This window comes from Saccostrea cucullata, unplaced genomic scaffold (assembly GCF_032062105.1).
Source record: "Saccostrea cucullata isolate Sc308-1 unplaced genomic scaffold, CSIRO_AGI_Scuc_v1 ctg148, whole genome shotgun sequence".
NCBI classification, from domain to species: Eukaryota; Metazoa; Mollusca; class Bivalvia; order Ostreida; family Ostreidae; genus Saccostrea; species Saccostrea cuccullata.
This window is the reverse complement of record NW_026931262.1, coordinates 83,008-97,344: the sequence shown is the minus strand read 5'-3', so window position 1 is coordinate 97,344 and position 14,337 is coordinate 83,008. Positions and strand designations below refer to the sequence as shown.

The 14,337-nt window shown below is 34.2% G+C and overlaps 1 protein-coding gene across 4 annotated transcripts in view; it reads left to right on the top strand.

Annotated features, from left to right (window-relative positions):
- The window catches only part of LOC134232004 (calcitonin gene-related peptide type 1 receptor-like), a 31,458-nt gene that overhangs the window by 14,999 nt on the left and 2,122 nt on the right, over positions 1-14,337 (top strand). For all 4 annotated transcript variants that reach the window (XM_062713946.1, XM_062713945.1, XM_062713947.1 and 1 more), the window contains exons 2-10: positions 105-222; positions 6,712-7,177; positions 7,874-7,950; positions 9,301-9,392; positions 9,522-9,675; positions 9,923-10,134; positions 11,186-11,252; positions 12,540-12,622; positions 12,750-12,885. In XM_062713946.1, the coding sequence (XP_062569930.1) occupies positions 181-222; positions 6,712-7,177; positions 7,874-7,950; positions 9,301-9,392; positions 9,522-9,675; positions 9,923-10,134; positions 11,186-11,252; positions 12,540-12,622; positions 12,750-12,885 (1,329 nt within the window). In that variant the 5' untranslated portion in view covers positions 105-180. The remainder of the gene's footprint in view (positions 1-104; positions 223-6,711; positions 7,178-7,873; positions 7,951-9,300; positions 9,393-9,521; positions 9,676-9,922; positions 10,135-11,185; positions 11,253-12,539; positions 12,623-12,749; positions 12,886-14,337) is intronic.

Here is a 14,337-nt window from a genome sequence, read left to right as displayed (position 1 = left end):
ACATCGTCCCTACTAAACTGATGACAACTTATGCGTGTCAAAATTCTGTTTTTCATCACTAGATTGGATTCATATCTTGTACAACTGTATTTCTGTTTTCTTAGATACAGACGTGGATCTTAGAGTATTCTCACTGACGGCAACTCCCGGAACTCAGCGTACAAAAACAGATACCCTACCATGTCAGGAATCGGACTGATCCAAGTTACACTTTTAGTTTGGGTAAGTAAACTTCTGCTAAAATCGGACATCATGTACCTTTACTTGTCCTTATGTCAACGAAGCATAACTTTGATTTCGCAAAATGAGTTTAATAAACAAATGAAAGCATTTTTTCTGTACATTGAAAATTATAATACATGTAATAACAATCTGTAAATTTAAAGTATTGTGTAGCTATAGAACAGCTTCTTTGTTTTTAATGACTTGATGCCTTTGCATCGCCAGAAGCGCATTAAAAATTTTTAGAGACCTGATTTTGTAGGAGTTGATGGTGCAGCTTCATTTATTATTTTAGGAACGGGGAAGCATAAAACACAAAATCAAACATTCACATTTCCTATAAACTGCAGATGTAAATTATATTAAAAAATATATGTTGATGAGAAATGTGTTATCAAAGTATGTTTTTCTGAAATTCAAAAAAAAAAAACAAAAAAAAAAACAAAAAAAAAAAAACAAACAAACAAACAAAAAAAAACATGTGTAGTTTAGAGGAATGCATGTCCATTTCCTTCACCCCAAAGCTTTGGTTTCCTGCGAAATACTGTATGGAGGAACACATTTAATCAACTTTGAATTCTTTCTTTTTTGCGCTGTGTAATTCCGACGATTTTTTCTTCAATCGTCTCTGATTTAGTTTTCATATTTTGTTATAAACCATGATTAGATTACACTCTTACAATTTTAGGCTAGATTAAATTTGCTAGCACAGAAAAAATCAAATAAATATCCCGTAGGCAGTTATCGTCGCCACCTATTGTTTTAACATCAAAAATCAGCAAACTGATAGCATTTTTACAGAAAAAAAACAGCACTGCACGTTTTAAATTGATTTAGATGTTCTTTAAAGATTGACGCAACATTTTTTTAAATACATGTATTTTTATTTTAAATTATAATGCTAACGTGATTTTTCAGTTTAAATTACAAAAGTCGATAGGGCGCCAGTTATAAACCAGGTACATGTTTCTCCGGAAGTGGGTCATTTCTTCTAAAAATTGTATAATTGTTATTTTTCTAATTAAAAAAATATTTATTTATGTGAATGATCAATTTTAAAAAAATTTAAAGAAAAATGACGACTATTAAAATGAAATAAAATAAAACCAATGTTTCATGTACCCGTATTTTAAAATGTTAATGCTTCTGTTGTGTTCTTAAAGTCATTATGACTACTTATAGTAAAAGTAACACAGCGACCTCAGCAAGCTTGTGTGCACGATCTCCCTCATTCCCTTGAAATGGTGAAAATGCATGTGAACTATTTACATCATTCTACTATATCATTGTTGATAAATTCTTTTTGTTTTCTTTTTCGCTGACATTTATCCACACCTGCGTACCATACATAACCCTGTAAACCGAGAGAAGCACATAGTGTTGAACATCTTCGACTTAATTATTACACTCATTATCAAGTGGAGATAACGAGAACTGATGACTGCCCTCTGCTAACTGTTGTATTTTTTTTCTGATCTTGCTCTTTGAACTCGAGCATCTCTTGTATTGTCAGGCATCCCTCTCTTTCCATGAATCTTCATGTCTCTGTCTGTTGAAGGAAAAATCGAATCAGACTGGTACTTAGCTTGAAAAGTCTGCCTCGATTCAGTGCTGTACACGATAGGGTCTTTCAATAAATAGTCTTTCATGAAAATACATGTATGTGCAGAAGGATATATATTCAAGGATAGGATTTAAATATAACTTTTTAGGAGACAGATGCATTTTTTCTGCAGTAGAGCCCTGTCACTTGTTTACGATACGAGGGCAAATAAATGCCAGTTCTCCAGCGTGTCAAGCATACTTTCCTAGAACACCCACGATATCAACAACGCTTTAAGCACCATATTGAACTTTTGAATGCAGGGGTCAATCAAATACTAAATGTAAATCAACGAGATTCATTTTCTGACTTCTTCTTCTTCATTTTTTAAACTAGATAGTTAAGCATATAAATACCCCCGCCCTTCTCCCCCGAGTATGGGATCCATTTCTGTAGAGAAACCTTGTGAGAGAAGAGAGCGCAAACGTATACATCCTGTAACTATAAACCGTTCTGTTACAAAGGAAACATTTTGAATTTCCTTTTCGTGTGATTAGAATATATAATATTCCTGTAATCTTCGTACTTAAGTCGCAGTTAATACGAAACTAGATCCACATAGAAAAACAACTTGGTTACCATGTGCATCAACAGAGCCTTTTTATTGGCTTTTTACGGCATATCAAGCTCTTTTGATAACGAGTCTGTTTGTCTAGATGGCTCATCTGATCCCTAAATCTACCTCAGCTTCCTGAGTTTCTATTTCTGCCGAACAATTAATGGCTTTCAAGAGAAAAATCAACACAGAAACTACATGAACTATGGAAAAGAACTTGGACGGAAGTGGATTAACATATCGCCGTCTAAGCTTCTTACCTTAATAGCGGAGCAGAAGATGAGGAGAATCAAATAACAAGTCACACGCAATGCTGTGTAGCTTGTTTTAAATCACCAATCACTCTCTCTCTCGCTCTTCTCTCTCTTTCTCCTCTCTCTCTCTCATACAGAATAGGTGATTACAGTAAAAAGAAATCCGTTAAAAAATTCTTTTCAACCCTCACGGTTTTTACAGGTAATTGTTTTAATATTTTTTAAAATCAATTTTAAAAAGTGTAAAAAAAAAAAAAAAATTAAAATTCCATGTTCAAGGAAAATCAGTCCAAAACAACTAAGCGACTAGATGAACTGAATAGATGCGCATGAAATTTCTCAGAGATGAAAACTGTAATCAGATCTGCAATCGTTTACTTTTATAATTTCAAGGTACAAGTACTACTTAAGTTTTTTTTCTAACAACATTACTCTCATTTGAAAATAAGAAAGTATTGCAGTAATTGAATAACATCTAAATGTACATTGCAAAAGTTATTTTATAACTTTACCTAATAAATTTAGATAATACATGTACATCTAGCAATTGATTTATTATTTTTTGTTATCAATTGACATGTGAATTTTACGCATCTAGTATAATTATTCATTACTAGCAATTAGCTCAAAGCATTACTTTACAATTCCCTGCTATTGAAAAGGGATTCATTACATTTTACATCCAATTACTTTGAAAAAAAAAATATGTACTCATACAATGCTTTATCATTACCTATTACAATCCAGTTACCGGTATTTCTTGCTACCAATATCAATACATTTTCAAGCAGGATTTTTATGTAAAAAAAAAAATGTGAATAAAAGTATGAAAACAATTTCAGTCAAACCTCGTTATCTCGAACTCCATTGGGCCGAGAAAAAACTTGAAGATATCCGAGTAATCTAAATATCAAGGTTAAAATACTAAAGGAATAAATGGTTGGGACTTTCTAATCACTTCGACATAACTATTGTATTCGATATAATGAGATACCGAAGCTGTATGTATACGAAAGAAAAAACACGGTCAAACTTTTCGAATTCACAGACCACACAACCTCATGACCCTTGGACCTTGAGTTAGATTGACATTCGAGTCGGTTATTAGTTATTAGCCCTTACAATATTGAGCTTTTCAATAAGAAATTCAGGTTAACTTTTCATTCGAAGACTTGCCCGTTTATTTCTCCGCTACTCGGAGGGCAGAATTCAGTTAACGATATCATAAACAGCGGGTTTGTCATCCGTCTCTGTGTTCCCGTTAATAGAATCCAATACCTACATCTCAGACTTATAGCTCCGGAACAAGGAAAACTCGTCTACGTTTAGAGATAAGATTGGCAATTTCTGATAAAAATATGTGTAGATTAAAAGGGCAACTGTCTGCAAGCTAACTTTCGATTGTAAAACAAATGTTTTGTCACTCAGCACTTTTATCTTGGTTCTTTTGATTATCTCAGTCCCTTAGGTTATTAATAATAGCAACATCTACGAGTATTTTTTTTTTATGTCTCTCCTCCGTTTCCAGCTTAACATTTTAGATTCCTCTCTAAAACTGCTGATTGAACCAATTTGAACATTTTTGTGCAGAATTCATCTAAGGTTTAAGGAGGCAAAAATTTTGAAGTTCATAGCCCCTGTCCCCCTAAGGCCGAAGGAGTGGAACAAAAATTTTCAAAATTAAAGCATTTTTTTTTTTAAACACTCTTTTAACTCTTGGTTTTCAAACAATCAAACTGTTGGCATGATTGTGATAAGCATTGAGTCCTTAACCAAAATTGTGAATTTAATGGCCCATAATCAGGGGTTTTGTAGGCTTCACGGGGCTCTACATAACATTCATGCAAGTCATACCAACTTTCAAAGCATGTTTTGTGGTGATGGATGTAAACTTGTATATAGAATATGAATAAATTATCATTATTCAAAGCATAAGACCATTAGTATGGGGGCTGTGCGGGGCTTAAGGATGGGACACCCATGTGACCGTTAAGACCCTTAAGCCTCCTGTTCTATTGAATTTGACGTACATGTATACCCATGGACCAAAAAGCATATACATGTATTCAGAAAAAAGACAATGACTTGACATTTTTTCACTTAATGCAGCTGCAACCTTTAAACTGTTAAACTAGAATCGGGCAATAATACATGTAGCAATTATCTATTTGTTGCGATAAGATGACAACAAATATATAATTATTATAATATTGTATTGCAATACTGTTCTTTTGTGGCAGCGACATTCCAGCAGAATACATGGACTCAGATTTCTATAATAAAATTGTACAAGTTGTCAGAAAATGCTTGTCACAATCTCTACTTTGGCCTTGTATTTTCTATTCTTTGATATATATGCATAGTTGTAAGGAATTCTATATAATATATGTATAATGTACTATTTTACTTAATAATTGACTCTAAATCTATTTTGAGAGTATATTTTAAATGAGCATAACTAAACATCTTTAACACATTTTTTAAAAATATTTATAAATCTTTTTCAATACAATGCCTTTTACATGAGTGTTTACTTCGTAGCTAAAAATATTGTATTGTATTAATAATTTTTTTTGACCATTTTCTGAAGTATTTTTATTTTCATTCGGTGATACACATGTTTTCAAGAAAGAAATGTACAACTACAAAACATTGACAATTGCACATGATTGCTGCATACTTGTCAGATTTATCAAGCTGTATACATCTGTTTGTGGAATGCATTTCCGAGAGTGGTTGTTTTACAGAATTTTATTACAAAGTTAATTGTTACATATTGTTAGCACGATTTTTAGAGCACCGGTTTTTGTTTTAAACAGATAGATGCCTTGTTATTGCATTATTTTAAATAAACGAGTTCTCATTAAAAATAAGGAATTCTGAGTCAAGCTAAATCTTTGCTGGGTTCTGAAATAAGCCGATGTACCGAAAATTCACCTGTGCACAATGAAAATAACTTAATCAACTTGTTAGAACATTGTATCTGCTGGAACAAAAAAAGCAATAAAAATCATTCTTTTACCTCTGTTTCTAAGATCGAAGATAAGTGGAAGCATAAAGAATCAGTGCTGATGCTCTCTTTGATAGTTTTTTTTATTTACTTTGAATGCATTTTCCTGTAAAGATCCAAAGGTTTCCTTCTGCTTTTATTGTTTATAGAAATCTTATCACAGTTACTGTAGCGGAATTACATTTTTTGCACTTTGGCCTAAATGGAAAGCTTCTGTTTCCTTATTTACTGAGAGGTCTGGAATTTAAGATTCTCTTTACTAATATTTATATCCACTGAATCTTTTCTCCTTTATTTCTTATGAAAACCATTGCTGTGTGTAACCATTGTTTAACGTCCCTCTCGAGAATTATTTACTCATATATGGAGACGCCACCACTTGCCAGTGGAGAGCTCAAAATTTTATCCTATACACTCGGCACCTAGGGCCATTAAATAGTGAGAGGATCTTTTTCGTGTCAGCACCTACTGCGACGCGGGACCTCTGTTTACACGGTCTCATCCGAAGGACCAGTCTCCACGTCCCGGGGATTCGAAATTGGGACGTAAGGATTGACTCCTTACTTCACGACTCTAGAGCAGACGCTCTAGTCACTCCGCCACACGGGCTTCTTGAATTGGAAGGCACTTCTATAAAAGAAAGGAAACATGTTTTTGTCAAAGGCAGCATATATGATACTAATGTCAATGACACTAATGTTAATGGCAAAACTTTATTCTCATAAAACTAGTAACAGTTATTATGATAAGAGAGAGAGAGAATGTCAATGACACTAATGTTAATGGCAAAACTTTATTGACCCCCGTGGCCGACCCAAGTTTTACATAGGAATATATAGGAAATATCTTTAAAAATCCTTCTGGATCCACAGGGCCAGGAAAGCTCATAAAACTAGTAACAGTTATTATGAAAGAGAGAGAGAGAGAGAGAGAGAGAGAGAGATATTTTACTTTTTTATAGACCTTACGGAAGAATACAAAATTGTAAAGCATAAAACAGTGATTTTACTAATGAAGCATTATACAATTAAACTATACCTTCTAAAATGACACATATTTATTACAGATCATCTATCATTCTTGTGCTGATTCAGATGTATTTAGAGGAAAGTTATGCCGGTCCCGCCTTGGATATCATCCCACCACTGACAGTTTTAGACAACACTCGTATGCACTGTGTTTTAATTATGTGTTTTATCTAAAATTCCGTCCATTTTTGAATTCCACCGGTCCTACCCCGGTGATGGATATTATACACGACGGTAGAAGGATACGTTTTGAGTCCATGGACTTCCGGAATGAGTCGGTCAAGTCCGCGGTGTGTTCCTTGTTGTCACATGATGAGTGTCACCAATGGACTTCCTGTTGTGAGTCCGCAGAGCTGTGTTGTCAGAGGCAGCTTTCGGAATACAAGGGAACTAACTCAAGCTGTGGGCGGATCTGGGACGGATGGCTCTGTTGGCATGATGCAGCGCCGGGAACTCAGAGTTATGGGTCTTGTCCACTGTTTATGCCCTCTTTTACACCATCTCGTGAGTAAGGGATATTGAATTCAAAGAAAACAATTAAAATATTATTTTTTTTAATCTTGGCTATTCTTTTTGTTACGTACTTGTATTATATGTAAACTACATGTAATTATTTTCACCAGATTTAAAAGATTTCCATAACATTTAATACTACTTTGCTCATTCTGGTCACCTTTCACTTTTGATGTAATGATAAATACATGTACGGTGTAAGTAGGTTAGTTGGGAGAATACTATGTTTTTGTCCCTAAAAAACTATAACCGACTATATATCATTTGTCTCTGTAATTGCTTATTGAAGGCCAAAATAACGAGTTACTTTGACATAAAAAAAGAGTAAAGCAGGACTGCTAAAGGATGAGGGATATACCTTACAGTAGTTAATAAACAATTGGTTTACTTTGGCCTTGAAAAAAAAAACCCTTTAAAATGCTTTAATCTTAATGAGATTCATCAACGGAAACAAAAATAAAGAGAACTGAACACAACACCAGCAGCTTAAAGGGAGACGAATTATTTCATCTTAGTATAATTTGTTCAGAGATCATAGAAGACGCCGGTTGAATTATAAGAAGCCGTGATCAGATACATATTTTGTGTTCCTTATAGAATGTGTTCGTGTTTATTGGGTGAGTGTATATTTTTGAGATTGTTTACAATTACTAGCTTTAATTATTTACTCTGATTGCCCTATTCTAGGAGAAGCAGTGCGCACCTGCCAGGTCAACGGACAATGGATACAACGTACGGACTACAGCCCGTGTCTGAAACACGACGTAAGTACCGCGCTATTAATTTATTAATATAAATATTATCTCAGGAACCAAAGATTTCCTTGAAAGCACAAACATTAAACTTGCCTAAATTTCTGATAAATATATAATGTAAAGGAGTTTTCCTGCACTCGGAAGGAAATCAGCATGTTTTCAGTTTGCCTGTCTGTCCATCTGTTCAACATTAGCTGCAGAACTGTAGCTTTCGGGTTTTATTTACGTCTTTGACCATAACGTTACAGATCCCGTAATGTAAAAAATGTGCAATTTACGGTGCAAGATTTTTTGCGCACTTTTGGGGAAATTTTCTCCACTTTGCAGCATTGGTCAATCAACCACTTTTCACTCCCTAATTCTAGACACATTCTTCAACCAATCTGTATATTTTATTCACCTCCCAACCCCTTATAGTCGTGTCTACAGGCAATAAACTCGCTTGATTTGAATTGTCTGTTGGATTGGTGAAAATTCACTTCAAGCGAGTTTATCACCTGTTGAGACGAATATAAAAGGTTGGGAGGTGGATGAAATAAACAGATTGGTTAAAGAATGTGTCTAGAATTAGGGAGTGAAAGACAATGCTGCAAAGTGGAGAAAATTTCCCCCAAAAGTGCGCAAAAGATCTTGTGCTGTAAATTGCACAGTTTTTGCATTACGGAATCTGTAGCGTTATGGTCAAAGACTAATATATAAAACCATAACGCTACAGTTCTGCAGCTATTTCAACATCTACGAAAATGCCCTCTAAGAACGTGCTGAATGATCATCAGTCATAAAGTTTATAGATCTATGATCTATCAAATTATTAGACACGTATGAAAAGTGGAAGAATATAAAGTGATCGGGATGTCCGTCCGTCTGTCTTCATATCTGTCCGTCTGCCTGTTAAACTTTGGGGTACCCATCTCTTATCCGGAACTCCTCATACCACTGAATGAAATTTGATGAGACTTTCACAGAATCTTTGTTATACAGTGAGATTTTGCACCTCCTATTTTATTCTTTTCTTTGAGGCATAATTTGGGCTTCCTATGTCAAAACATGGGCACTGCCATTCTTTCTATAATATTGAAGGGTACCCATCATTTGTACGCAACTCCTCTTATACCAATGAATAAAATTAAATGATACTTTCATAGATTCTTTTTTACTTAATGTAATTTTGCAAAAATTTTACTTTGTGGTCTGACACTTATTACGGGCCTCCCAGAGCAAAACATGGAATCTGCTATTATGGTCATATGGGAGGCGTGGTATCATAAAGTGAGTTCAGTGCTCACAGTACCTTCAGTTTACTATCAATACATAGCTGTAATACATGTATATGTTTATCTTTTTAAAAACTCTCCATAGGAACTGGAGACAACACTTCTGATCGGACTTGGGTGCAGCGTAGCGAGTCTTGTGGTTCTACTTCCGGCTGTTTATGTCTTTATGAAATTCAAGTTAGTTTCCTTTGATTCAATTTTCAAGTCAATTTTTGCTAATTGTAACAACAGCTCACAAAGCCTCTAAGTTAAATTTCTTTTCTACAAAATTAAAGATTTCTAAAATGGTATTTTGAATTACATCAGATCACTGCGAAAACAACACCGAATACGTCTACATATCAACCTCTTCCTGTCATTCGTGTTTAAAGAAGTGATGGAGATCTTGTGGGACATGTTAGTGACGTATGATAAAGTCACAAGTACGGCAGTGTTCGAAACAGCACTGTTACAAAATGGCGTAAGTTACTGGAATTTGCGCGGACAAAAACTATCAATGTTAAATATTCCACTCTTTATAGAAGTTATTAACTTACAGTCAGTGGTTTTGTTAGGCCGTGTATGACCTGGACCCAAGTCTCAATTCCACAACAAAATAACTTGCATGTACTTTCGGACTATATATTTAGTCGTCACATAACAGTAAAGATTGTATTTGATCGCCATACTTTTACCACTAGTGTAATCTTGTTTCCCATTGTTTGTAGGCGGGCTGTAAGCTGCTGTCCTTCCTGAAGATCTACTTTAAGTGCTGTACCTATACGTGGATGTTCTGTGAAGGTTTCTATCTACATCGTCTGATGTCTAATGCCTTCTCCCCACCACGATCACTCAGGGTCATGTACGTGTTTGGATGGGCTGTGCCCTTGGTCTCCTCAACCTTGTATGGGATTTTACGGGGAATCCTTAACAATGAAAGGTCAGCTTAGCGACAAGTGTTCGTATTCTATAAAGGCTACCCATCCCTAAGTTTCTCTCAAACACTTAAATTGTGTCTTACGTGTATTTTGTCAAGTAGTCTGTCTTTATCCTTAAGTTCCATGATAAAAGTTAAACTGGATAAAAATAACAAATTATATTTACATTCCACATGTATTTTTTTGCTTACAAAGTGTAATTAAAGCCGATGGCATTCAAAACAACATAACATGGACATAGATCAAAAGGTTAAAGAATGCTTTTCACTTTAATGTCACAAACGTTGAAAGACATGGAAGTGCAACGTTATAAGCAAAAATCAAAATCCACGCCAAAATTGAAAAGAATCTGTTGCACTTCCATTTATTGTAACTTACCGGAATACCCGAGGGATAATACAAGGATACAGAAATGTTAATTTCATCTGCAGTAGAGAGAAAAAGTGAAAAACTTAAATATAAGCATTGAATAATTATTTATTTATTATATACATATGCATGTAACGCGCGTTACTCAATTTGTTTGCCGTTGCAATTATTAGACTATATCTTGAAAAAAATGATTTAATGCTTAAAAAAACATTTTTCTAGCAATGTGATGAAATAAAATGTTTAAAGTGATCCATGTACAACAAAAAAAAAATTCGATTATCATACCTATCCATGCATTCAGAAGAATAATGTTTTTGCACCCGTTTAGATTTTGAGTTCTTTGCTGAAAATGATAGCTAAGTGGTGCAAAAAGATTTTATATTATCTTTGTGATGTATGGCATATCGCATCTCCCTTACAGATTAATGTTATGTTTATAAACACTGATGTGTAAGGCACATTTAAAGGAGATTTGATCTCTTTCAAAACGTCAAGCGTTTTTCTTTTCATAGGAGCAAATATCAAATTTATAACAGATTAAAACATATCACACATCACCGTATATTAAGGATTATTGAATAAAATCGTTACTCAAAAGCATTTTGCCTTGTAATTATGACGAATTAAAGTTATCTTTCATTGCTTAATAATGATTTCTGACGTTCTGCTGTTCTTTTGTAGTTGCTGGGCACATGGCTATGGGCATCTAGAATGGATATTTGATGCGCCCAATATATTATTTCTGTTTGTAAGTGTTATATTTACATTTAGTGTAATTTTCTACTTGTTTAATTCGAATTTTATTTAACTCTCTATAAAATACGACACCTTGTTTCAGCGCGGTAGAACACACAATAGGGATTTTAACTATGTGCACCTTTAGGAGGCTGGGGGTTTACAAATTAACCAGCAGATATAACTTCGTTAATTAGATATATATGATATCTTAAGCTGTAAACTATCATTTGGCAAAGAAAATTTTCATACATTTTAGTTTTACAATTTGATCATTTTTGTATATCTCCATATGGAGCTCTTCTAATATAGTCTAAATTTGGCCACAACCCACAGCCCTCTTAGGTGATTTAGAAATACCAAGATTTGTATGTTGTTTTGGTTGATTTTAATGAAAAACAATTAACCTTTCGAATTATTGTAACAATGTAAAAATTGAACGTTTGAAATTCACTAATTTTGTCATTTTCCTCTCGCATCAATTAACTTTCCGCGTCATATACATGTGTACATGTACGTATGCGTACGTATGCATACTTACGTACATGTATGTGTTTATTAACCACAACAGTTTTTAGAGGCGCCAAATTTATAATAAAGATGAATAAAACGATCATTTATTAAGAGAGAAAATTTGAGATTGTAAATAGGAGTAAACGCTTTGAATTGTTAATTTTTGACGTCCTCGGTTGTATGTGTATAAAACAGCACTTGTTTTTGTCTAGAAATTTATTTCTGTTTTACGATTGCCTGAACAGCAACATGTTGACTCAGTACCCCTAACGTTGTGAAAAGGATAAGAATGACGACAACCAAAAAATAAGAATTCAGTGCTTAAATATTTTTACGAGCGTTATAGACAGTAATAGAACCTTAACAAAAATTAAATCAACACAGGATAATATGTTATAAAACATTTCGTGACCAAGTCGTAAAAATTGCCAGCTTCCAATATCTAAGTAACTAATGTTTTATCGTCATTTAGCAAATGACGTGCCTTTGTGAAATGTGAAGTCATCATTTAGCATACAATTTGTCTGGATATTGCTGCATCAATTCACGTTTCGAAATATTAAGAAATTGCTAAATTTGACAAAAACGTTTTCCAAAATGAAGATTCCTAGAAGAATTTTTTGAAGACATGTAGTTCAGAGAGAAGACTGACATATACAACCTGTTTTTGTTCCTTAGAGATTACTGAGGAATATATCTGTAGATATCGTTTGCTTTTCGCTGACAGCTGCACATTTTATAAAGATCTCCGTACACATTTTGAAAGAATATTTTTTCTCTGTTTTAGTTAAACCTTGTCTTCTTATCCAACATTTTAAGGATTCTCCTGACTCAGATACAAACTCATCCAAATGAACCGGGTAACTTCAGGTAGGTATAATAAGGACACGTATTCCTCTTTTAATAAGGTCCATATATAGATGTCCATACCTCTTATAAACTTGCATCAAATTTAGCAATGTCTTAATAAATCACGAACTTTCCGTTAATTTTACAGGCGAGCGGTGAAGGCCACTTTTATTTTGATCCCTTTGTTTGGGATACATCTGTTTGTGACGATTTACCGGATCCCGATCAGCAAGGAGGGAGGTCTGGATTACGAGAGGGTCTCGGTTATAATCAATCACACCCAGGTCAGACACGTGTCATAATCAGTCACACCCAGGTCAGACACGTGTCATAATCGGTCACAACCAGGTCAGACACGTGTCATTCATGTTATGTAGACCTGCAAATTGATTTATGAATTAATTGGGTTGTGATGACTACATTCTCGAGAGTTTAATTAATGTTCTTAATTAAGTATAGAAGACTAAAACTTCACTTGCACATAGTGTTTGTGCCTCCCAGTTGAGGCCAATACAGAAGAGATTGTTCTAAACTGAGACAGGCTACTGATAAATATGTTGATAAACAGCTGTGTCAACATTCTCCTTTATATTCAACATTTATCGAATTCTATGGTCAGTGAAATGACCTTTTTACAATTTGTCATTAGGTCGAATGCTGAAGCTCAAGATACAAATTTTGAGCCCATTATTTTCATGCAAGAATATCAACGGATGTTTTCGTGACCCATTCATGACAAGGGATTCTTGGTAGGTGTAGCCACCCGACAAGAGATGCTGTCTCCTCTAATGCACCTTATCCTATATATAATATTTAAAGGTTCCTGTTGCATTTAATTTTATTACATTAAAAAAGTGATTCGGAAGATGGCTGCAAAATTTCCTTGCTGGAGATAGAATTTAGAAAAATTTAAGCAAGTAAGCTTCAAAATGTACATGTAAAAAGTAAAAATAACGAACAGTGATTGATCTAAAAAAAATTGTAAACAATACAAATAAATGAAGAGGGCATGAAACACGAAATTCCAGAGGATCGGGTGATTAGAATTTTAGATTCCCCTGTTGACACGTCACATCCGCCGTTAGCCCTATGTAATGATCATGTAATGATCATGTAATACATACAGAACTATCATAATCAATTCAGTATAAAAACAAAGGCCTAACAAATGATGTTAAACAAGTCAGTCAAAATACGACCCAATGATAATTAGATTATATTTGCGAACAACGTCATTTTATTGACCATAAAATTTACGAAAGGCTGAGTTTTAGCGAGGTTGTTGTAATACTTGTATAATCAACTTATCAATGAGTAGCCTGCCTGGCTTTAAAACATGCTCGTATTCAGAGCAAGCTTTAGAGTAGCGAATAAGTTGGGTATCATAAATACCATAAGCAAGTGATATATATAGAGAATATTACATACTAAAATCCATATCATATGTCACATCAGCCCGAGTGGCCCCATATCAGCCCGAGGGCCTCCGGCCCTCGGGCTGATATGGGGCCCGAGGGCTGATGTGACATATGATATGGATTTTAGTATGTAGTATTCTATTTATCATATATTTAAAATACTTAATATGCGAGTTCACATATGGTCGTTGAAGAATGTTTGTGCTTGTTAGTGACATTTTTCTTTAAAATTTAATAGAGCCAATTTTAGGTAACTGGAAAAAAATTAAGACCACAAATGTCATAAAAGAATTATTTTATATGAATATTTAAATAAAA